Source organism: Halichoeres trimaculatus, unplaced genomic scaffold, assembly GCF_033239565.1.
Source record: "Halichoeres trimaculatus isolate MK-OKI-2021-1 unplaced genomic scaffold, fHalTri1.1 fHalTri1_scaffold_21, whole genome shotgun sequence".
Taxonomy (NCBI): domain Eukaryota; kingdom Metazoa; phylum Chordata; class Actinopteri; order Labriformes; family Labridae; genus Halichoeres; species Halichoeres trimaculatus.
In genome coordinates, this window is record NW_027437199.1 from 11913491 (window position 1) to 11937740 (window position 24250).

At 41.9% G+C, this 24250-nt stretch overlaps 1 protein-coding gene across 2 annotated transcripts in view; it reads left to right on the forward strand.

Moving 5' to 3' along the window:
- Positions 1–24250, forward strand: part of net1 (neuroepithelial cell transforming 1) — a 40400-nt gene that overhangs the window by 12767 nt on the left and 3383 nt on the right. The window contains exons 3-5 of one of the 2 annotated variants that reach the window (XM_074698722.1): positions 8303–8365; positions 23621–23728; positions 23842–24006. In XM_074698722.1, coding sequence (XP_074554823.1) covers positions 8330–8365; positions 23621–23728; positions 23842–24006 — 309 coding nt within the window. In that variant the 5' untranslated portion in view covers positions 8303–8329. Of the gene's footprint in view, positions 1–8302; positions 8366–20785; positions 21062–23620; positions 23729–23841; positions 24007–24250 lie in introns of those variants that run through there. The other variant, XM_074698721.1, reaches the window with a different exon arrangement.

The window sequence follows — 24250 nt, forward strand, 5'->3', positions numbered from 1 at the left end:
ACCCAGATAAAACATCCAGGCTGGAAGACTCTGACTTGAAACCTATGCACACAGCTGTTTTTGAGTAAACAAGCACTTCATTATTTAAAATGCTTATACATCACCAGTGTTTGGCTCATTTAATAAACTTTGCTTAAGGTTAAAAATGGCTGCAAAATAAACATGCAAGAAAACAGAAGGTTTTCACTTCAAGGACTTAAAATCTAACTACTTTTATTTTTGGAGGTTATTGAAGTGCTGAAAGGAAACAGTACTTTTGGAATAGTTGACACTGTTTTTTTATTTTGCTGTAGAGATTTCCCTCTCTTGATATGGAAGTTACTCAAGCACACAAACTAGTAAATTTCCAAAAGACCCTGCACATTTTATGGCACTGTTTTAGCTGTTTTTTATCTCATTAACCTTTTAGTTGAAATTACCTGAAACTGAGTATGTTTGCCTTTTTTTCTGACCAGCGCACTGGCAACATTTCCTGTCTGTAAGGCTTTTTAAATACCATATAAAGAGAAACACCTGGCAACATTAAAAGAGATGACATTCACTTTGTTGCAAGATGGCTTGCTGTTAAATGTGACTGCCCGTGATTACTCTACTTACTCTATACTTTATTTTCAGAAATCCATATCAGTATAAAAAGTTGGGCTGAAAAATTTTAAATACAGAGTAGAGTGACAAGAAACGGAGATAGAAATGTTTAAAGTTAGTAAAACAAAAAAGGTATTTGTTATATGTTTCCAAAACCAGTAACTTAAATAGTCAGTTTCAGTTCATCACTCATCATTTGGCAATCACTCTATCAAAACTGAGTCCAGTCTTGTACTACCATCTGTGCTGACCAGATATTTCTTTGATAGTTAATTATTTAGATAACAGCTTGATCAAAAATGACCTTTTATCTCTCAAGCAGTTCATTCCAAATACAGAAATATCAGATCTGCTGTCTTCTTTTTCAAGAAGTTTAAACACAAACATCATTCAGGGCCTTTAATGCTTCAGTGAACATACGTAGGTTTGCGACTTACAGAACAGGAATAACAAAGTTATTATAGTAGTTACAGTATGCACATTTAAACTGGAAATAGAGTTGGTGATACATTCTGGCTGACATAACATCCTGTAATTAATTATTTTGTAAAAATGAGTGAGGGTGATTAGTCATTTGACACACCCACTCAAGAAGTAGGGCAAGAAAGCTCTATTGTTTATTACCCAGTGATTCAGATTTCTGTTGTTAAAGTTTGTCCTGTTTTCATTCCTGTTAGCTTGAATTAGTTGATTGATGCTGTAAAATGGGACCACACCATGATGGACGGTTCTTTTTTGACCAATGAGGCACCTATAGTGCTGTGTGCACCAGATTATCAGGTCATCATAAGACGAGCCAAGCTCACAATATTGCCAGATACATTTTGGCGTCACTTTTGTAAAACTAGGAGTATCATCCATCTTTATATATAGTCTTGGGTTTAGGCTGGTCTGACCTGAGGGGTGTTATCGGCTCTTAGATGTTTGTGGCTGCAGTCTGTTCTGAAAGTCTTTAACCTACATTTCAAAAACCTGTTTTTCCCACCTTTGATTTGGCTTTTATTCCCAACCTTCATAACAATCACCTGCTTTGATCTTCATACCTGGGTTTAGGGAGTGAGAGTCATAAAATCTGCTCTGAATTCCAGGTCATCTCCCAGCGCTGAGCCTGTATCTTCTTCACCTACCTCGCTGAGGACTGTGATGATTGTTTCAAGTGTCTCTGTCATGACCGAACAAGGCTCGCTCATGTAGCCAGGCACCAAATGATGGATAAATGTAAATCCAGGCTGCTCTGATTTTTATCCCCTCCCTTACGGAGGAACATGGCCTATAAACCTCTGCTGCATCTAAGAGTCTGGCTCTCCTTGTGGTTTACAGTCAGGCTGATTGGAAACAGAAAAGAGCCAACAGATTAGATGGTGAGCGGCATGACGAGCATGGAAGCAGTCCAGGGCTTTTACAGCTGCCTGAAACACAATCCACCCGATCTGACGGCCGAGCAGGAGAAATAAAAGCAGTTAGAGGGAGAGGAGGCCGACGGCTCTTTATCTCGTGCCAGGCTTTGATTTGCAAACGTGGCACACTTAGCTCATCCACCAAAACCATGTGCACCTCATTAGCTCCCCCTTTCAATTTAACCCCCCTTATTTAGTCTGTCTTTTAAAAATCCTGAAACAGCCAGCGATAAAAGAATCTTGGAAGTGTCTTTGTCTCTTGCCTCTCTTATCTCAACCCTGCCACTTTAAGCTTCAAGGTTCTGCCAAGGCTTTGAATGAAGAACAGCCAGGTCTGTGGGCTTTGAAGTGGTGAGGAGGGGGGATAGTGAAGCGTGTGGTGGCCCCAAGGCGAACCTTGGCGAGCATTCCTTGGGCGCTTGGTGCATTCCCTCAGACTACATCAGGTACGATGGGGAATGTGAGTCAGGTTTCCAGCCTGATGCCAAGGTGGCGCACATCAAACCAGACTGGCGTTTGGCTGGAATGTGAAGGTAATTAACGGCAGCGAGAGTCACATTCATCTCTTCATACAACATGTTCAGGCGGACGGGGACGTCAACCTTCTGAGTGGCCTGTCTGATAAGCAGCATTCCAGCTTTAATGAAACGATGTGATTTAATACGAGGCGCGTCAGTTCTTTTCACGCAAACTTTGATAATTGTTGTGGGAAGACCTTGCCCATATCAACAGCAATTTATACTCCAACCAAGACTGACTTCTTCAACCGCCGGCTGACTGAAGATTCCTCAGCATTCCAGCGAGAGAGGGATTTAAATCACTGAACTCCTGATAACTCTTAATGCATCCAAGGTGCTGCTCATACTGGATCATTCCAGCGCAGATACATCCCACTTTGATGTTGCGTTGCAGCTGTTCAGGGTCTAGTTGAAAACACGTGTTGGAGAAATGAAATTTTTGACCTGTTTTAACAAGCTCCCTGTAATGCTTAACAGGTTTCTGTCTGTAAATGTAATTTAATGAAAGTATGCAGTAATGCTGCAGTTGCTGTCCATAGCTGTTAAGTTTAGGATCATTTCAACCTGGAAATAAGATACACGTGTTAAAAACGTGCGGTTTGCTTCCTTTAAAGGCATCGTAAATAAAGCACAACTTCAGTACCACTCATTGCTCTGTTTAAAGCACATGGAGAGTGTTACCAAATGTTAATACTTACTTAGGTCACACAAACACAAATGTGCAAATGTTTTGTTTACTCCCTTAATTCAGACTAATAACTTGATTCATATAAAAGTCCATTTGAATGCTTTTCCACTCAGTTGACATGTAACAAGAGCGAGCTTCACTACATTACAACATAAAGCTGGTTGTGTTGATTGGGGCAGCGCTAAGCTATGGCTGAAATCAGGTGATAAAAAGTTTCACAACTTACAAGATAATCTGACGTTCTCACCATCTTTTTATCCCATCCTCAATAAAAATGAGAAGAATTATTAAGGAAATAATTAATTTGTCTCATATCTTCTAGATTAATGAACCTCTGCTGGTTAATTCACTCATTCCAGGATCTCCATGCTGATTGGCTGACTCAGCATTAACAACTTGTTGGAGTTCAAGAACTTACGTCTACTTGCGTCTATATGTTCAATTTGCACGTTATTCTCTGGTTCCTTTAATTGTGTTGAGTGGAAATAATAGACTGTATAACTAATAGACGTGGTCTCCCTGACATCACACGTCTGTTTCTGAAACAGATTTTTGAAGCAGATCGGCTGTCACGGCCAAATTAGAAGTGACAGAGGCTTCAGATACACCTACAGGGAACCAGTCAGCACATACGCTGAGCTGTGCCTCTGATTAGGCGAACTTGCGATCTTTCTATCCTCTAATCTGCTGAGTTGTGAAATTAGCGATTCAGACAGGAGACTTTTTTAACCAGGCTGTAAATAGGTTAATTTCTGCAGTGTGTACGTGACTTCCTGTACTTCTGGAGTTGGCCTCAAGCAGACACTCAAGAAACAGCAGATTTTAGCACTTCTGCATTGTCTCATATTATTAGACTGAAATTTGCAGCTTGGTGAACAAAAAGAAGAGTTAGAAGTTAGAGCTTATTTTACTGCCAAATATAGCATAGACTGGAGTTAGAGGTTGACGCTTTGAGTGTTTTGTGTGATTCTGCTCCTCTAATTTGTGACACTTCATTTTGATGCAAACAGCTTTGGAAAAAAAGAAGAGTCAACACCTGGTGTGACTTCTGCTGTGTCTTCACCAAACCAAACCACCAAACCATTGCTACAGCTAATGTCTGTTGCTGTTTAAGTGAACAGGAGACGGCAGCATGCTTCCTCTTTGCATGACCTCTCATTGCCACGTGTTGTACTTCGCTGTGTCATTATCTTGTTTTAGTGAAGCTTAGCCAAACTCAACCTGCTGTGGTTCGCTATTATTTTCTTTTCTCATCTTTGTCCACAAAATGTGTCACAAATGACGTAATGCTAATAAGGCAAAGCACATCCTGGCAGAGAAGTTGTAATTTCTGTGGACCCCTGATTGATGTGAGAGTGGAAAAATGAAACTCAAACTCACGTGCCCAGTCAAATCCATGAATCCCAGAAATTTGGCACCGGGTTCGAATTGGAACTAATGCTTCATACCTGTGCCTATTGATATTGGTTTGACTTTGATTGAGTGTTGTTTAACTTCTCTCCTTTTACTTGCCATACATGAGTCTGCCATGTTTGACTCACTTCATCAACTCAGTTGTCTGTCAGAAATATAACCCAGACAGCTTCATTGCACATGAATATTGATATCAAACAGGAAGTTTTAAGTTCTTGGCATAGAGAAAGAGATTCACCAAACTTTAAAAAAAATCATGTTACAATACATGAAACTAAGCTGAACAGAGTAAATAGAAAGAGGTAAAGTGGAGTATATCCTTTCATTTGGTGAAGTTGCAGATTTTGTTTCCTGCAGAGCTACTTACTGTATTCAGTCTGGTCCCAGTGGAAGTCTGGGTACATGTGTGCTCAGTCAGCAGACCAGCTCATGTTTTTTATGTCATTTACATGTGACTGAGTTAAAAGAGTACAATGGGAAGGGGAGGGTTTGGGTTTTGCTCCACTCAGCTTGTTGCAACATCCCCACCCCCTCCAGAAACAGACTTCTTTCACTTGCTTTAATTCAATACACACTTTCTCCAACAGAGCTGTCTGAAGTAAAATCCTTTGAATTTTTATTAGAATGGCTCATTTTCCCTCTTACTCTCTCCCTGCACCTTTCCCCACCTGTTCAGTCATTTTTTTTAACCCTTTGACAAATCAACTTACTTTTAATCCAGTTGTGTCCAGGATTAGGAAGAGTTTGTCAGGTCAAAGGATTTCCCTTTGAAAACTACTTTTTTCATGACTATACAAAACACCAAAAGCAGAAAAGAAACAGAAAGAAAACTCTTCACTGTGGGTCCCAGAAGTGTTGAAACTTGTGTGTTATGTTTGCAGCAGATCATGTCTGTGTTTGTACATGGTTTTGTTTTTATTGTCTGCACACATCATAGTGCTCCTACTTATGTAACTCACAAATCTGTCTCCTTTGATGAGTAACAAGTTACCAGGCCCAGGTCACAACCATTTCTGTAGCCCCGCCGGTGTTATGAGCAAAGAAGGAGGGCGTACTTGTTGAGTCATTGCATTTACGCTGAACCCGGCCCACCTTCTGAACAAGTCACTGCTTGGACTGTTGTTCCATGTGCAAGCTGCTGACGGAGGGGTTTCCAGAGAAGGCAGAAACAGGACTGATAATTTTCTCCTCCTTTTTCCCAGTCATGTCTGTTTTTGCACAGAGATTACTTCTGTGTTGGTTTTTTAATCTCAAGTGTAAGCTTTGAGCTTAAGGCAATATTTAACCAAGAGGGAGCTTACACACTAAGCACGCACACTTCAGGAAGAAGGCGCTGCAGACTTCAGCTGACCTGCTGATCTGTGTCTGCATCCGCTGTTCAGAACATTCTCAGTCTCTCTCTGCATGGACAACATTTTTATAACCTAGTCTCAGAGTTATTTTTCTTAACACACTCTAATACTGTCAGATCAGAAATGTGAAAGGTGTCAATGTTCCCAAACATTTGTAAAAAAAAGAAAAAAAAGGACAATTCTCACCTGGAACTGCTGCCCCTGCTTACAAATGAGCCTTGTGGTTAAGTTTAAAGAGGGGGTATGAGGCTTTTCCATATTTTCAACGTGGGCATATTCATTTTTTGCAGAAACTCCTAAATCTGTCTGTAAGCTGATCAAAAGAATCTGTACTAAAAAATAAAAAGCTATGCTATCGACAGGCTCCAGAGTGTTGGCCAATCAGAAGGAAAGGGGTTTGTGGAGCAGGGAGCCTTAAAGAGACAGCAGCAAAAAAGCGCTTCAGACAGAGGCAGAAATAAGGTTTTTCTAAAACACCAGTGAGAAAAAAAAGGCTTTATTTTAGCTGTAAATCATTCGGCTTTGTGTTTACACGGAAACAGTGTTTTAGCCGACCCAAAACACAAACTTTTGAAAGTGGCCGCCAGAGTGGAATTTTTCTGAAACACTGCAGACACCGTTGCCGTGTAAACAGCAAGCAAGCCGGCATTTTTGGTGGAAACGATGACGTCACACTAAGCTTTGCACTTTGTGAAACGCTGCCAACACCATTGCTGTTTAAAGAGTTAGCCAGCATTTTCGAGGAAACACACAAGGGCATACAACAGGACAATAGTACTTTTGTTACAATCGTCACGGACTACCATGTTGCGCTGCTGAATCTGCTGAATCTGCTGACTGACTTTGAACAAAATGTGCATCTGTTGCTCAACTTCTGCACTTAGCATTCAGCAATACAGATGATAGGCTCAACTCTACTTCAGTGAAGATCTACCAAAAGCGGCCTCTGGACAAGACAGTCATAGCACCAACTACAGGCCTGGCATGCTTACTACAGCGTTTTCAGTCCCTCGGCATTTCCGTGTAAACACAGATTTTTTTTCACTGCATTTTCACTGCATTTAGCTTTTTTGGATGAAAGGTTGTTGTGTGAATGGGGCCTAAGAGCGACAAGAGGAAGTGCAATGTTTCTAGTTTTTCCAATTATATTTTTTTAATGTTCAGGTTTTCAATGTGAAAAAAATCCAAGTTTAACGATCCCAATATTTACTTTAAACCACTGAAATATACTGTTGTTTACCTATGACTGACTAAAAGTGTTTGAGTCAGAGGAGTTTTTACCAAAGTCTTTTTAAAGCATCAGAGTGATAATAATTTGTGTCCCTGCCATGTGATATCTTTTTATTTCAATATGTTTGAACAACGTCCTTTACAGCATTCCAGCTGTTATCTGCAGCCTGCTACTGAAATTCAACTGTATCTGAATAAACACAAACCATTCATAGTTATTCCAAAGTCAAGAGTCACAGACAGCTCCTGGAGACAGGTTTGTCGAGCAGATGACTCCCAAATTTTAACAAATGTGGGAAAACAAACAGGAAATTCTTTACACCAACGTAAACACACACATAAACACACAGACACACACACACACAGAGCTCAGTCATTCATCGTCAGCCTTCCTTGACGAGTACGTGTCCATTTTGGCTCTCTTCACCTCGCTGGTCAATCGGGTCTTGGCGTCCTGTGTGTCCAGCCAGCAGCAGTCTGGCCTGCATGCTTAATGGTCCACAGCGAGGAAGCTCCAGGGGTCCCAGAGGCCACCAGAGCTCCTCAGGCCTTTAATAACCCTCCTCATCCTCAACGGGCCAGACTGCTGTTCTCACCTGCTAACTGACTGCCTGCCCTGACAGTCAACATGCAGGTGTTAAAGCACTCCACCACCTAATTAACCCTTTCCTGTTACTCACAGGACCTCCAGCAGTGTCTATTGTAGATTTACAACAGAGCTACAGGGGCAATGAGCATAATTAGCCTGAAGTACGAGAAGGAATGGAGAGGTTGTAAATTGCTTTACATGTGGAGGGTTGTAAAATTCCCCCTTCAGACAGGGATGTGTACTGCAGCAAAAAAACAAAGAAAAAAACACACAGATGTAACTTGGCCCTCAGAGAAAACTCCAAGCATTTGGAGTGTTGGACCTGGATAATCTCAAGCTGGGATCTTTTTTTTTTTTAATCTGTAGAGCACTTATCGATTTACATTGCTGCTTCATACTTCAATAAATTGCAAAGAATCAGCAGGCTGGTGGTGGTGGTGGGGGGGGTGAATATAAAAATTAAATGTAATGATGCGTGAACATGTTTCAGTGATGTTTATTGAATCAAAGATCTTATTTCTCCTCCACAGAAACGAAAGCGCAGGGAGAAGGATGACATGGACGCGGTCAGCCTCTGCAGCTTCGACTTCAAGGTAAATCGTATTCATAATTACTCGCTCTATTTATGTATACCTCTACCATTCTACTTTTTTACAGGGAAAGGGTTGGTTGATTCTGTTTTCTGAGACAAGGATGTTTATCCCAAGCTCTGCTTTGACCTTTTCATCACCCGGTGATGGAACAGTTTCTGCAAACTATGAGTCTGATATCAATGATTTTAGCATTACTTCTTTGTATTTCTTAAATAAGCTATAAAATAAACTATAATAGCTTTTCACTTTTATCAATTCAACACAATTTAAAAAAAAAATCTGACATGTAGAATGAGAACAGGTGACAAATACACAGTAAGAGATGGAATGTACTTTTTTTTTTAGTTTAGTCTTTTTTTTTTGGCTGTTGAGAGCTTGTCCAAGAGGAGACTTTAGCTGCATTTCCACCAAGTAGACCAGTTCGGTTCATCTTGTTGCTGCACACATTTTTGTGGCTTTCCACTGACTTATTCTGGGGACAGATCCCCAAATAACCAAGACGAGCCGTCGTACTTTTTGGGACCCTTTCGTATGGGTGCCAGACTGAACCGATCCGCTCTCGGAAGGTGGAGCTCCAATACTGCAGACTGTTGATTGTTCGGAAGAATCGTCACTTACCCCGTGACAGCGGCTGCATTTCTCCTGGTGGCACACAGACTTCTCTGAAACAAAGCTTGATTGCACTTTGTATCAAAGAGCTACATGCCAACCACAGAGAGGACAAAATGCTGTCGCGTTTTTCTTCTTTGTTGGATTCATTAGCGGGGTAAACTGTGTTGCGCTGCTATGGCGTCACACTATTGTTGAACAGCTGCGGCTTTCGGCATCTGGTTTATACGCCGCCTACCACGAGAGGGCACAGTTTTGCTGTGAAAACGCAAACGGGATCAGGCTTAACTGTACCAAACCGTGCCAAACTGTACTGAACCGAACCGGACTATTCGGTGGAAACATGGCTTTAGTCTGACGTAAAGGCATGATTGGATTACGATAAATTGGCTGCTAAAAATGGTGAATGGCTTATTATTTGCTCATGAGACTATGTCAAATATCACCAGAATCTGACATTCAACCAATACTGGTGAAAGAAACTGTCAGTGAGGTCTGTGAGCAGTAGAGAGGAAAGGATGTAGCTGCTTTAGGTGTAAAATAATGCACGTTACCTACAACAACTGCCAGGGTTTTTGAGTTCCTCGAAAACCGTGGTATCCACCGACATTTAGTCCCCAAGATATGTAGAAAACAGCTTCATACATACAGGAACAGCCTTCTAATTTGAAACCAGTTGGCTTTCTTTTTTAGCAAACAACAAACTAGAAGACAAGAATAAAGAGGGTCCATCCCAGGCTTAACGCAGTCAAGGCCTGAAAACAGAGACTTGGCCACTGTATCTTTGTCATGGTAACAGAAACATCATGTAAACTAGGTCCCATATCTGAGTCTGTGCTTCATCTGTTTATTCATTTCATCTAAATGAGTAAGCCTATCAGCCATCTAGATAAAGCCTGTGTTTGTTTGACGAGGAGTCTGTTTAGCTCTGCTGATTGTTACGGCAGAGCAGGTTCTTCGATTTTAGAGATTTGAGCAGTAAGACCTGTCGGGTTGGAAAATACACCTCATTTGGTGCGTGGGTTTTTGATGAGCTCACCTACATCTTAACAAACCACTATTTAATTTCACTATTACTCTGATAACCTGTTGGTTATGTGGGTGATCAAAATGTTGTATATTTTGTGAAGTCTTTTACTTTTTTGGAGTTCTCTTCTTATGAATGTTTTATTTCATTTTTGTGAATCAGAGCATGGTTGCATGATATGGAGCAGAAACAGACCATGGCTCACGAATCCTGTGTTTTCTGTCCAATGACCTGAGGGATCTCTGGTTGAATCTCTGCACAAATGTACCAAACCTGAGGCTTTTCTTCACGTCCTCCATGTGCATGCAGGCTGTTTTTGTCCTGTGCCCACATGAGCAGGATTTTCAGAGACGTACAGCCTGACCTTCTGTTACCAGTCGGATCAGTTGCTGTGATTTTAACACAGCTCAAACAGAACAGTGTTGTGCTGAGTCCCGGTGGCCACTCCTTGATTCATATCACAGTAGGGCTCAGTGTTCTGCTCTGACTTTATTTTCTTTGCTAATTGAGCCTCTTCCAGTGCAGACTAATCCCTGCACACACAGAGGTGGTTTGAGGAGGAGCTTCGCCTTATCCATGTAGCTGCTGGTTTACCGCCGTACTTTAGCTTTAGCTGTGAATCCACATGGAACTGTGCACTAAAAATCACAGCACAAAGCCATGTTACAAAGTTGTTGATTTAGATTTGCTGAAATAAGCAGTCTGGATAAAAATGATAACAGGATAGTTTGAGCCATTTTTTCATTACAGTTTTTCTGAGCCCCAAATGAAGTCTTAAACCAGTGTTTGTCATATCAACTGCCCAAACCAAAGGGCAACTTCTCTAACAAAGCAGAAAATCATCACAGGGGACTTGAACCATGGTAACATCTAAAGACTTGTAACCTCTTTTAATGCTGCTCATTCATTTTGACAAAATGCCTCTGTAGATCTTTTTCACACAGTTAGTAGCGAGATTTTTATACTTCAGTGATGCTACACTTTCAATATGAATGTCTAGGATGCACAATGTTCAAGGATAAGTTTGGTTTATACAGCTTTTACATTGTTTGTAGAATGCGGAAGGCTTTCCTGATCCAAGCAGTGCTTCGGGAGATATTTAGATCCAAAATAGTGCAGCAGACGTCCGTTTAATGATGTGATCCATCAGGGCATAGACAGTGCCGCTCCGAAAACTGCATTAATCATCCAAAAACTTGTGTTTTTCACCAATATTCCATCATGGTCCGCTCTGGGTTAGTCCTCTGCTGCAGTCTGTGTCACTCCAGACAGTGCTGTGTGGCTGTACTGACCTCTGAACTGACAAAGACTTTGTTTACGATTGTCCCCTTCGCGCGTCGTCATGTAGCCTGCCGTCTTCCCCTGAAACAATGTTTTCGTTAGTTCAGATGTCAGTACAGCCACAGCGTGCTGTCTGGAGTGACACAGACTGCAGCAGAGGACTAACCCGGAGCGGACCATGATGGAATATTGGTGAAAAACATGAGTTTTTGGATGATTAATGCAGTTTTAGGAGCTGCGCTGTCTATGCCCCGATGGATCCCATTATACGGATGTCTGCTACACGATTTTGGATCTAAATATCTCCTGAAGCACTGCTTGGATCAGGAAAGCCCTCTGGGTGAGTATTTTGTTCTACTTCATTCTATAAACAATGTAAAAGCTGTATGAACCGAACTTATCCTTTAAACCAAGTGGTCCTGTCACTGAGCTCCCATTGAAAGTAGTGACAGAGATGTTACAGAATCAAGTCACAGTGAGTTGGCAGAGCAGGCAGGGAGTACACACTCAGACACACATGCCTCAGTGTGTGTCTCATGCTTCCTTGATGTGAGATGACACACCAGGACAGCATTATTATGCTGTTGCAGGATCCATATTTCAAGAGCAAAGATCTTACAGAGCTGGAACTGTGTGACTGCAGACTTTAAATATGAAAAGGCTTTTGTAAATGTCCCAGACAGTGACGTAACAAGGATCACCTTGAATCCACAGTTAGCAAGAAGTCACGGACATATGATGTCTGATGACATATCATTTATGCAACAAATAAGCCAGGTTACAGGTTGTCTGAGCCTCCTGTTAATCCTTTCATGTTAAAAAATGCAGAGACCCTTTGTTTGACTCCTGTGAATCCATGGGATTAAGGTAAAGTACAACAGGCGGTCATACGAATGCCATCAGTGTTTTCAAAGCGCTTGATGCTGCTGCTGTTGAAATACAGTTCACTGCTGTTACCTCCTGTTTTAATCTGTGACATCAAAATGTAATATTTTATCACTTACTGGGCCACCGCATTGCAACTCTGCATTGTTTAGGAATAAAGTCAGCAGCACTGTAGCAGAAATGTTGTGCAAAAAGGGCTTATGCTGCTTGCCTCATATTTTCCATGATCAGTTTTTTTCTATAACATTTTTTCTCATATTTTTAATATTTATATTTAGAAAAAAAATAAGTAAAGAGCATATTGGAGGGTTATGGCTTAATGATTTTTACACAATTTTCTTAGACATGAAATAAAACACCTTGAATGTATTCAGGGATAAATTTTTGTCACTGAAATGTTTCCTGATGAGATATGCGAGTATTATTTTCATTTACCTAGAAGTTGTTTTCTCCATAAGTAAACAATTCACTGTTTGTTACATACAGGGTTCCTTTTAATCTTTAAGATGTATTAAATCAGGTTTACAAAACTGAAGGACATAACATATCTCAAAAACTTAAATTTTCCTTTGTGACGGATCTTGAAATTTAACCAATCGACACATATATCAACTGATCTGATGCTTATATTTTGGTAGTCTAGACACGTCGTGGTTGTAGGTGACCCAAATTGCTCCGACTGCAAAGCAGAACAATGTAGCAACGTCTGTCTGACAGTGCAGCACAAAATAAATCATGTTTCAACAAACCCTAACATTATACTCAGTGCTGTGCTGACTCAAAGTAGTGCCTTTGTGCTCTGCTTGCTGTCATTTTGTTTTTACCTCTGGTTGTAGAACATTAAAGCCAAAGTGTATTCATCTGTCTCGTGCTGGTTTTTAAAAAGTCTTAAATTTGATTTTGATTTTTCAACCCTTTTTGTAAAAATGAAAAGATATTTCCTGTATGTAATTTATAAAGTGTTTCCTGATGTAATTGTGTCCATTCTCAAACCTTTAGAAAGGGAAAGTCATAAACCTATCATGTCAGACTTTGTTATGAACTTCATCCTCTGTAGTTTTGACCTGCTTCTCAGCTGTACCACAGAGCTGTCATGTTGTTCTCAGTCTGTCCTTTCTGCTGCTCGCCTTGTTCTCTGTGTGGGTTTGACAGAGCGAGTACGTGAACACAGACCTGTTAACCACCCAGCTCACCACAGGCCTGGTCCTGCCTCTGATCACCCTGAGCACCTTTATCGTGTTGTCAAAACAAGATTTTCTCTGTAATGGATGCACATGATGTTTGATGTCTGGTGAAACCAGAGTGTTTCTCTGAAGATCTTAGCACTAAACAGTTAGTCATAGATGTAAACTCAAAATTTCAGGGAAGACACAACTATACCAAAAATCATCATAAACCAAAAGTTCCTCTGAGTCATCTGATCAGGATAACTAAACGTGGATGTTTAAGGGTTATGGTGATTATGTTGTTGCTTGCATGATAAAATAATTCTGTTTAAACTGTCAGTCAGTCCTATGTACATTATTCACTACCTGATTTACAATTTAAAGAGGAGGTATCACATATTTTAACATGGATAAAAGTCACAGTGCTGGATGTTCATACTGAACGTGTACATTTTCAGACCACTTCATTTTCATGTTGTCAAAATCCCTCGAACCATCTGTTTTAAAAATAGAATGAGATTTTAAACAGACTTTCCGAAATGATGAGATCATCGTATAAGGATCTCCAAGGGCTGGCCTCAAACACCAAGGTCTGCCTATAGCCCTGCCCTTGACAGGCCTCCAGAGGCCTGGCCAATCAGAAGGAAGGGGGTTTGTAGAGTGGTTGTCTTAAAGAGACAGCAGCTAAAACAAAGTGTTTCAGGTGCTGAAATGTGGGTTTTCTTAAACAGCAGTGTGGGAAATAGGAAGTTTGTCTTTCTTTTTTTTCCTTTAAATCATAAAAAGTCAACCTACAACAGCCAAAGACGTTGAGCTTAAAAGGGCTTTTAGCCCCTCTCAGTCAACGCATCCACACCCCTAACTACGTATGCATTTATAATTCTTTCTGGCTGAAAACTGAAAGTAGTTTCTGTGGATTTCATGTCTGGCCTCCATCCGACCTGTTCCGTGCTCTGTAAAGGTTGTTTTCAGAATATTTCAAATATTGTCTGTTTCTAAATTCTTGCCAGTGGGCACTTTTCATTTGTGATCATCGATCTTCATTTACTATATTAGCTTTTTCTTGCAGGTCTTTCCTTTGCAACCATGTGCTACCGCTACAGAACATCCACGTGTGAATTGCCTGTATTTACTGTACCTTTGCCGTTTAAGCAATGACCTCATATTTACTTTGCAAATAATGTTTTCCTCTTTGTGTATCTAAGCAGAGACTCAATCTGTAGATCAGTGTGTTCTGTGTAAAAGCGTTGGCGGTTTCACTGTGACTCCTGGTTACCTCTCTGTGTTGTTAGCAACCAGGTCGTCTGTGGGCGTGTGCACACCTTAAAAACAGAACGAAGGAAAAAAAAATGGATGAGTAACCTGAGGACGTTTGTCTGGTTTGTGTACTGTAGTTTTCATTGTTTCTTCAGGCTGCCGTGTGATTACATCACCGTCTTCATCTTCTCTTAATTGTTGCTTCAGAGGAGTGGAGATATTTATAGTTCTCTGCCCGCAGAACAGAAACTTTCTACATTAATCGTGGTTAGGATCTCTCAGTCACACCCTCACCGGGGGCCTGATTTAGAGGCAGACTCCCTCTTAAATCTTCAGCGGGGAGGTGGTTGTTTTGAACTTTATAGGCAGGGAACATTTGTGAGAGTCCCTCGTCAGATATCTTAGTATCAACATTTGCGCTTTTAAGATGAAAGCTGGAGAAATAAGATAAATGCTCATACATTACTTTTTTTTACAGTGGGTACATAATCATTAAATGGCTTAATGAGAATGTAAACACTGTGTTTCAAATGTTATGGCCTTTCTATTCAATAAGATCTCAACCCATATAAACACTTATGGGAGATTTATGTGCAAAAGATCCTTCAGAGCTTCAGCTTATGATGCAAACGTGGTGACAGTTAAACAGGTTGGTTTTAAGACTAATTAACTCCCTTATGACTTTTATATGAAAGCCACAGACGCTAGATTTGAAACATCAGGCCTGCTAGCATTTTCGGATCTCTTTTAACACGCTAAGGTTAAGATCAAATCATCAAGGTGAAGCTTTAGGGATTGCAGTGTGTGAAACATGCAGATACAGACTGATGCAGCAGTCATTACAAGTCCAGTTATAAGTCTCAAAGATGTTATGGGATGGTAGCTACACTCATGATATTTTGTAAGCACTGTTCATGATGATTGACTCTTCAGTCTTATAAACACTAAATTTCTAACCAGATTAAAAAGCCCAATAAGGGGTCTTTTTACATCAAAGTAATTTAACTTTTATTTTGCTTGAACCAATTTAATGCAGCCACAGACTACTCAAAACAGTCACCTCTCGTGTCGGGCTGGGAATTTGTGCATGTAAACAGAAAGTTAAAACAGAAATAAAGTTGTAATGTCAAGTCTCGTGAAAATAGTCTTGCTGTTATATATATTTAAAATGAGATTATGAGTGCCAAAATCATTTATATTGAAATATTATTTCTTAGTATGCCTGGACGACCCGCCCAATTCATTTGCAGTACAGCACATGGACCGAAAATCCCAATGATGACTCCACACTGGCTGACAAAGTTAAGCTCCTGTAAAAAGTTGTCTTTAAAGAAGAAGAGTAATGTTAAAGACATTTTCTGCTCCCTGTTCATCTGATTCCAAAACAAATGCACGCCTTTTAGTGCTGCAACGTCTCAATATAAGACATTTTTCTCAACTTGCCAGCTGAATCTAGCTGAAATTAAGTCTTGTATGAAATTTAAAAACACACTCGCTTAGGCCTCATTTACAAAACAATGTTTCTTACGAAAACGCTCAAACATAGTGAAAAAATCTGTGTTAACAAGGAAACGCAGAGCGGCGAAAAATGCTGTAGTAAGCATGCCAGGCCTGTAGTTGGCGCTATTACTGTCCACAACAATCATAACAATGGTAATGTTGTATTGTGCTTACGCGAAGCCGAGTGTGACGTCATTGTTTCCACTGAAACGCCGGCTTACTGTTTACATGGCAATGGTGTCAGCAGCATTTCATAAAAGGCCATTTTCAAAAGTTTGCGTTTAAGGTCGGCTCCGTGTAAGGCGAGGCCAAAATACGACAATACTTTTGCGTGTCACCCTAATACTGTTGTCATGTAGATGGCCCCTTAGTTTTGACTTATTGCAGTGTGGGGGATTTCTGTAAAAACTAGAGCCCAATGGCTTTAGCTTTGCCTCTGTTGTCAACTTTCAGAGTCTTTATTGCTTCATGGATACATTGTAACCCTGCTGTACATTTCTAAATATATTTGTTTCATTCAAAAAGAAAGTAAGGAAGAAATTCTGGTAATGTTGGGTAAAAGTGGCAGATCTTGCAGGTCAGATGTGGCTACACGGGGAAGATATTCAGTCTAGCCCTCCTCCCTCATGTGTCTGTTGATTCCCTTTCAGATCAGTAGAGGGCAGCAAAGCTTCCACTTTCCTTGTGTGTTGTTTTAAGTTGCTCGAAGTCAGCACACTGCCATGTTTCTCTGCCTGGAGCTACAGGCTTAAAGCCTTCTTGCAGCTGTAATCAGTCTCTGCTTGTCCTGTTCAGGCTGCTGATGTGGAGTTTACGCTGAGCTCAGGCCTCCAGGCTCAGTCCTTTCCTGGCACGGCACAGGTTAGACAGCGGTGAAACTCCGCCTGTCACTGCATTACTCATCAGACCTCTCCACTGTGCGCACAAATGGCGTGTTCATGTGTGTGGGTGTGTGTGTTTTGGAGTGTAAATCACGGCTGCGCTGTGCAGCTGCAGCTCTCGCAGCGGAGGCCGGGCAGGCTGAGCCATGTTGTGTTTAGTTTTTACAGACGTATGTCTGATTCAGCTCAAGGTCTCCCCATGTGGAGTGAGTAACAAACCGACTGCACACCGTGTCTGTCTGCTGCAAGCACGCACAGACTACACACAGACAGACAAACTCATTTTATTAGATCCTCTCTGACTCCTCAGTCTGCATACTTTTTTGCTCTGCTGTCTTATCCTCGTCTAAAATTTAAGTCTCGACTTTTTTTCTTCCCCTGAGACTGAAATCTTTCATTTCATGCCCTCGCTGCTCTTTGTTTCAAGGGATTATGGGTGATGTAACCCAGACTTGGTGTCCTGTTGGTCTGCAACAGATGATCCCCCTCTACTGCTCTGTCAACAAACCCCAAAGAACAAGGTGTCAACATCCATACACCTCCATCAGCATCTGTGTTTGGTCACACACTCACACAGCAGCAGCATGAGGCCTGTGTCCTGTTTCACACCTCTACGTTGACCCAGGAGGAAAGCGCAGAGCCATGACCAGGCTTGTCCATTTGCCCAGAACACACACACACTCACACACATATAATGTGACACCTTTCATGGCTCTCCTTTAACCCTCCGTGAGCCCCGACACCTCCACTCTGTACATTTGTGAACCAGCTGCACCGGTGTGCAGAATCTGTGTCTTCAGATGTGCTCATCATTCAGCCATGTGTGCATCTTCCTGTGCAGGCCTGCAACCAGCAGTGATTATTGTCATTTCATAAACTGCAGATTATTGTAACAGATGATCAGTCAGTCTGAAATGTTAAAAAGCCAGAGCATACCATGTTCTCACCTTTCTTTATCCGTCAAAACAACACCTATAGGAACACTTTCATCAGTTAACAAAAGCAGCTGATGCTCTCTAGTTTTCTGCCTAAAGGGATTTAATGTGCACAATTTTTGTACAGTTTATCTCTAAATCTGTGTGTGGAAGTTAGGATTGGCTTCAGAAGGGATATCAGATTAGATCACTGGAGGTGCCATTGTGCCTTTGAGCAAGACATGAATATCCACTTTGTGCAAAGTGCTCAGCAATGTGCAGCCACATTACTGTGATTTCTCCAACTCCGACATCTCTGAAAAGCTGTGAATAATACCAGAGTACACAGAGTAGTGTCGTCTTTAGGAATAGACCGATTATCGGCCGGGCCGATAATCGGGGCCAATATTTGGCATTTTGGGGCATATTGGTATCAGCCTTTTTTTAAATCCAACGGCTGATATGAAACCCATTCAAAACTGTGTTGTTTTGGCTCTGATGCTTCTCTGCACAGAATTTCTCTCTGCCTACACCATGGAAGCCCTTGACGGTCATTTAAAATCAGTTTTGTAAAACTAAACAGAAAATTAATTCAACTGCATTACATGCCAGTAAAAAGCAGCACAAACTCAATTCTGTCTGGTTTTATTGCAGTTACATACAAATTATGGAAAACTATATTTACTGTAGAAAACTTTAGCTATTTATTTTTTAAGTTTTCACTTAATTTTATAAAACATGCTGCTAAGCCTGGGAGCTGTTTAATAAACATATGCTTAAAGGTATTTGAATGAGGTTAATTGTTGGAGTTTGTATTGTTCAAAGTTTTTTACGCCAACATTTTCTCTTTGACTGCAAATTAATATCGGCTTCAAATATCAGTTATCAGCCTCCTTGACTACTAATAATCAGTATCGGTATCGGCCCCAAAAAATCCATATCGGTCTATCTGTAGTCGTCTTTGTGCCACACCATTGATTCAAAACCCAAAGACAAATATGGGGATGCTACACGTACAGAATACTGATAAGCCGAAAACATTAGATCCTTAGAAAGCTGAAATGAATTTACATTCCTCGTCTCAAATTCACTCCAACCAAACATGTTGTGCCTAAAACCTTGGTTCTCAATCATCTTTCCTTGGTTCTCTAAATCCATGATAAAGCAGAACCCAAAATATTTGTTTTTCAGACTCTGAGCTCTGAATTGTCTTTACTGAAACTGGAGAAACTGTCCCCCCTGCACGAGACCAATCAACAAATGGGGGAGCAGTCGCACCTAGCCCCCCAGTCGTACTCAATAAACAGGTTTTCGTTCAAACATTTGGCTCAGTGTGTCTCTATTGATATTCTAATTGATCACCTCCCCCCCGGTCAGCTGATGAGACTGATAACAGCTCTGTTTGACACTACGAAGAGGTTTCTTTGAATTAATACCTAACATGAAATAAACACATAGTTATTACCTAGCTTGTTGATTTACCATTATCAAACAGCATTAGTAACTCATACAAGCCCGATACCAGGTCTGATAGAAACAAGAGGGAAGTATTAATAGATGAAGAAACTGACTTTTCAGAGGCCTGAGTAAGATTCTGAAAATGTTAAGGTCTTATTTCATTTGGGTTATGTAACATTTGCATGTGTGTAAATTCGCTTGTTCACATGACAAGTAATGCATTTATGGCAGCAGCTCACTACGTTAGCATTCACAAACTGCAAACTAAGACGAAGATTAGAAATGGGAAGAATCGTGGCTCCAGGAAACTGGCTTTCACAGAAAATTTCACTGAAGAGTTCCTCGAGCAAAGCAACATGTGACCAGCAGTATATAATCTTCAAATTTGGGATATATAGTAATTCAGCCATGCTTACTTAACTTTACTTAACTTTTAAAGATCAAAACAAAACATGTTGGTGTTGGAAGCTGAAGGCTTAACCAAATCTCATTTTTGTGAAGTGAAGTAATGCATTGTAGAAAAATTGTGGAGTGTTGTAATACTTCCTGAAAAAAATTGTGTCACTGTGTTAAAAATGAGGGCTAGGATAAGATGCAAAAGTTGTGAAAGGAGGAAGAAGATGGGGTATAAAGTTGCAGGGCTAAATGATTTGACACAGTGAGTGAAGAAAGAAAAGAATGTGTGCTACAAGAAGACTCAAAAACATTAAGATGAAATACCAAAAATCAAACTTCCAATGTGTGATGATCAACCAATAACTGTTGTTTCAGTTGCCATAAATAGATCTGCCAATTTATTTATTAATACAACGAAATAATTAAACTTTTGCAGAGTGATTTGAGAAACTGTAAACAGTGTAGTTCAGCAGATAAAGTGAAACCAAAGCAGTAACGATAAAAAAAAGTTAGAGTTTGGAGGAATTAAGCAGTTTCCAGTTGAAGGAAGGAACATAAATAAGGTCAAAAACAGAAAACATGCTTCTGATAAACAGAATACTGATAAACCTCAGCTCTCACAAACTGATTCATGAGAACAAGACACATGTCACAGTCACAGTTTAAGAGTGTGATTATGTTTTCAGTATGGTTAAGGCAATGCAATTTTTTTTTAATAGTGAAAACGATCCGCAGTGTTTATGCTCAATTAAAGCTCTACTACAAACCCCACATCACTTCAGATAAGGTCCAGTGAACTCCCAGCTTTCTTCCACCCTCAGCAGAGCTGTTTGTGTAAACTTAGTTTAGCAGAAATAGTTCCCCGTGATCTTTCAAATTCTCACTACTGTTTTCACCTAACAGAGCCTGCGGGCAGCTTCTCCTTACTCCTGAAACCTCCTCATCTCCAGACACACGGCTAAGCACAAGCAGCTCCTCCCCCTGGTCTGTCCTCCTCATATAAAGTCCTCCCTCCCACACTCCAGCTCAGACCAAAGTTTAGACAGCGCGTGTGTGAGAGGGGAGCACTCAGAGAGAGCCCCGTCCATGAGGGGAAAGGAGAAGACATAGGGGCAGTTATTTATTTTACTCTCACAGTTTTTATACTTGGATCAGTTTTTTCTCTGTGGATTACTCGGAGCTGACTCGCCAGGATTAAAAAAACGGATTTCGTGTTTTTACTGAAAGCTATGGTGGCTTACAATGAACTGGGAAGCTTGGTGCCTCTCAAACGGACTCTGCTAGTGATAGACAGCCAGAACCAAGCCAACAAAGACCTAGAGGTGAGATGCTCTGAAAACACACACTGTGATATTTCTGCTCTGTTCGGCTGAGACTTGTATCTTTGACTTAATGTTTGACTGGAACTCATTAAGATGAAGTCATATCTCTGAGTGAGTGAATCAGCGCCTTGCCCTGTTTTTATCTCTTGCATGAGGCACACAGTGTTTGTGTGTGTGCTTGAGCCTCTGAACTTTGTTCCCTGGCATTGAAACTTGATGTCTTCAGATGTTGCCTAACCTGGGAAAGTTAATCATTAGGAATAAACTGCACCTAGAAGCTGTGAAGAGTAATCAGACCCCCCTCAGAGTTGTGTATTTCCTCTGTCTGATCCTAAATATGCATCCCAGCAGGCAGCCTGGGTGGGATATGGAGAGTTACTTTTCAGCAGGGGGTAAACTTCGAGTCAACATCCCAGCTTCCTTTTTGTTAAAGATTTCTTTATACTTGCTCTGTGAAGGTAAAACAGGCTTTCACTGATGCATCCTGGGAGCATTCCTGCATGTGCATACAGAATAAAAAGAACACAGGTGTTAGAAACCCAGGTGTGCTCTCTGTACTTGTAAAACTCACCACTTCAGCTCATTCCTTCCTCTTTCTGAGATTCGCATGTTTCTCTTTCGGAAGAGATTTCAGGAAAGTGTGGTCTCACTGACAGTAAACCACATGGAAAAGGAGAAGTGTTTCCTGTCCTTGCACAATTTTAGTGTTCACAGGGGTATTTTACTCCTCCTGTAATGACTTATCCATGACCTCAGCTCAGCCTGCTCTGTTCTCAGCTCCCTATCAGTTCAAGCTGTGCCGCTGCCGCAGGGACACATCTGTGGTCTGAGCTCAGCGCTCACAGCAGGGCACTTCAAAGAGGAAAGCACAGGAAGGGAGTTTCTGATATTTATGAGCTGGTAATCTTAGGTTAGAGGAGTCTGAGGAGCACATCTGTGTGATATGTAAGTCTGGAGGGTCATTGTTCCCCTGATAGAAGTCGACCAAAGCAGCCGCACAAACCCCGGATCTGTCTGGTTTCCTGAAGTGAGCCCGGCTCACGTTGACTCCGCTGAGTTTGCAGGTCGAGCAGCCAGGAATAGCAACTTTCCCCCTTCTGTTTCACTGTCCAGCTGATACAAAGAGGGGGACAGTGGCTTTGTGTTATTCTTGGACTGGCACAATGGCCTGTTGGAAACACACTCCCTGCTCTAACTTTGGCTTTCAACTTTTATTTCTTTGTCTATTAATTTGAAAAGGTCACAAATTACAGCGTGGCAGGTCTTTGCTTGAAAGCAGTTGTCTTTACTTGTCTCAGCCACTAGGGGGCTTACAAAGTTCTCAAGCCTGTCTGGCTGTGCTGGTACAACGTGGAATCCAGGACCACATCAGACCGTGACTCGACCACAGCCGCATCAGCTCACATCAGACTGAGTAGATCTGTTCAACAGCTGTGTCCGCAGAGAGCCCGGAGCCTCAATGGCTGCTCTGTTTCCCAGAACTGCTGAGCCAAGGCAAAACCCTCATTTGGCCTGAGTCGGTAAAAACACAGGCAGTTTTTAGCCCTGAATTAGAGAGCAAGCACTCATTAGTGTGAGGTTTTAAAAATGCAAACTGTGGAAATGCTAATTACTGCGTCTGTCTCGTAGCGTGGAGTTTTTGAAGAGGCAGAAATCGTTAGCTCAGATCTGCAGCTCTTTGATTCCTGCAGCCTGTTGTTGTTGGCACAAAGCCAAGCAGCTCTCTCCTTTCTCCCTGCCTCAGGGCTGGGTGAGGAGAGGAGAGAACAGGGGGGGTCACCTGGCCCAGGTGTGGTGTACTCTCACGCGAGGCCTGTTGAAGAGCCTGTCTCGACTCGCAGCTATAAACACGGCTGTGCACCCCCTGCGACGCCGCGCTGCGTAAACACTGCAGAGGGGACAGATTCATTGTCTGTTTATAACTGCTGCCCCTCTCCCCGGGACTCACAGCGGTGGTCTGTTTAACTGAACTGTCCTGACACACTGCCACACTGTCCCTGCTGCGGCTGCTTTGTCTCTGTGGACAGAGATCAGGAAGCATTTATCTGACACTGTTTGAGCAGACACACTCACTCTCAAGTGGAGCTGTAGCTGTTGTCCAGCAGATAGTAGCAGGGGAGGGGTTTCGAACAGCTGAGAGAAGGGTCTCGTGCATTCCTGGCATTCCTCCAGACCCCCTTCCCCTCTCAGATCAGCAGTCAGAGAGGGTCTTTGTGCTCAGCGGGCTGGCCTGGCTCGAGACTCTTCACATGATGGAGCCAACAGCTGCTGGAGCCGCTTCCTCTGCCTGTCCGCTGCTCCGCCAGTCTGTCTGCGTGCGGCTCGACCTCGGCTCCAGCAGCTCCGATTTACTCCCCTCAAAAACAGGGAGTGCAGTCCATAATGAGAATTTATGACCTGACTCCATGTGTTTAATCACAAGGAAGTCACGAGAGAGAGTCTGGACTTGGTGCTGAGGTCTGCCGAGGCATTACCGATCGATTTGTTCTGTGTCAAGCAAAAATAATTTTGGAAGAACTCCCTGACTAATCTCTTCCCTTTTTTGTCTATCTTCTGCAGGAACCCAGCAACAAGCGTGTCCGTTCTCTCGGCAGGGTGACGTCGCTAGCCAACCTCATTTCTCCGGTGAAGAATGGGGCCGTCCGGCGCTTCGGCCAATCCATCCAGGTAAGAAAGGGACCTCCTCTGGACAATGGGAAACCTCTTTGCTGTTATGCATGTTGCACCAAACAACTCGCAACAATGTCTGACATCTAGGGCTTCCTCTTTCCCACCATCAGAACTCCTTCAGGAGTGATGGAAAGTCGCCGGGCGTGCCCCAGAAGCCTTGCAGCAAGGCCGCGGCCCCAACACCGCCCAAAAGGAGGAACAGCACGCTGTGGTCGGAGACGCTTGACGTCCACCAGAAGGGAACTTTCTCCACCAAAGAGATCAAGAGACAAGAGGTGAGAATCAACACAGAAGTCGAAGTTGGAGCACAGTTAGAATCCAGACAGTGAGAAGTTCAGTCTGTCTACTGCACCACTTTCACATATGCCTGCAGTATTTGTGTCAAATAGTGTAAATGGGTCTTTAAGATTTCCAAAGCTCATTTCCCAGACTGTGTGAGCTCACATATACATGATAAGCCAACAAACCAGCGCTCTTCTGCTCTACTTGCCTGCATATGTCAGACATCGTAGCCAACTG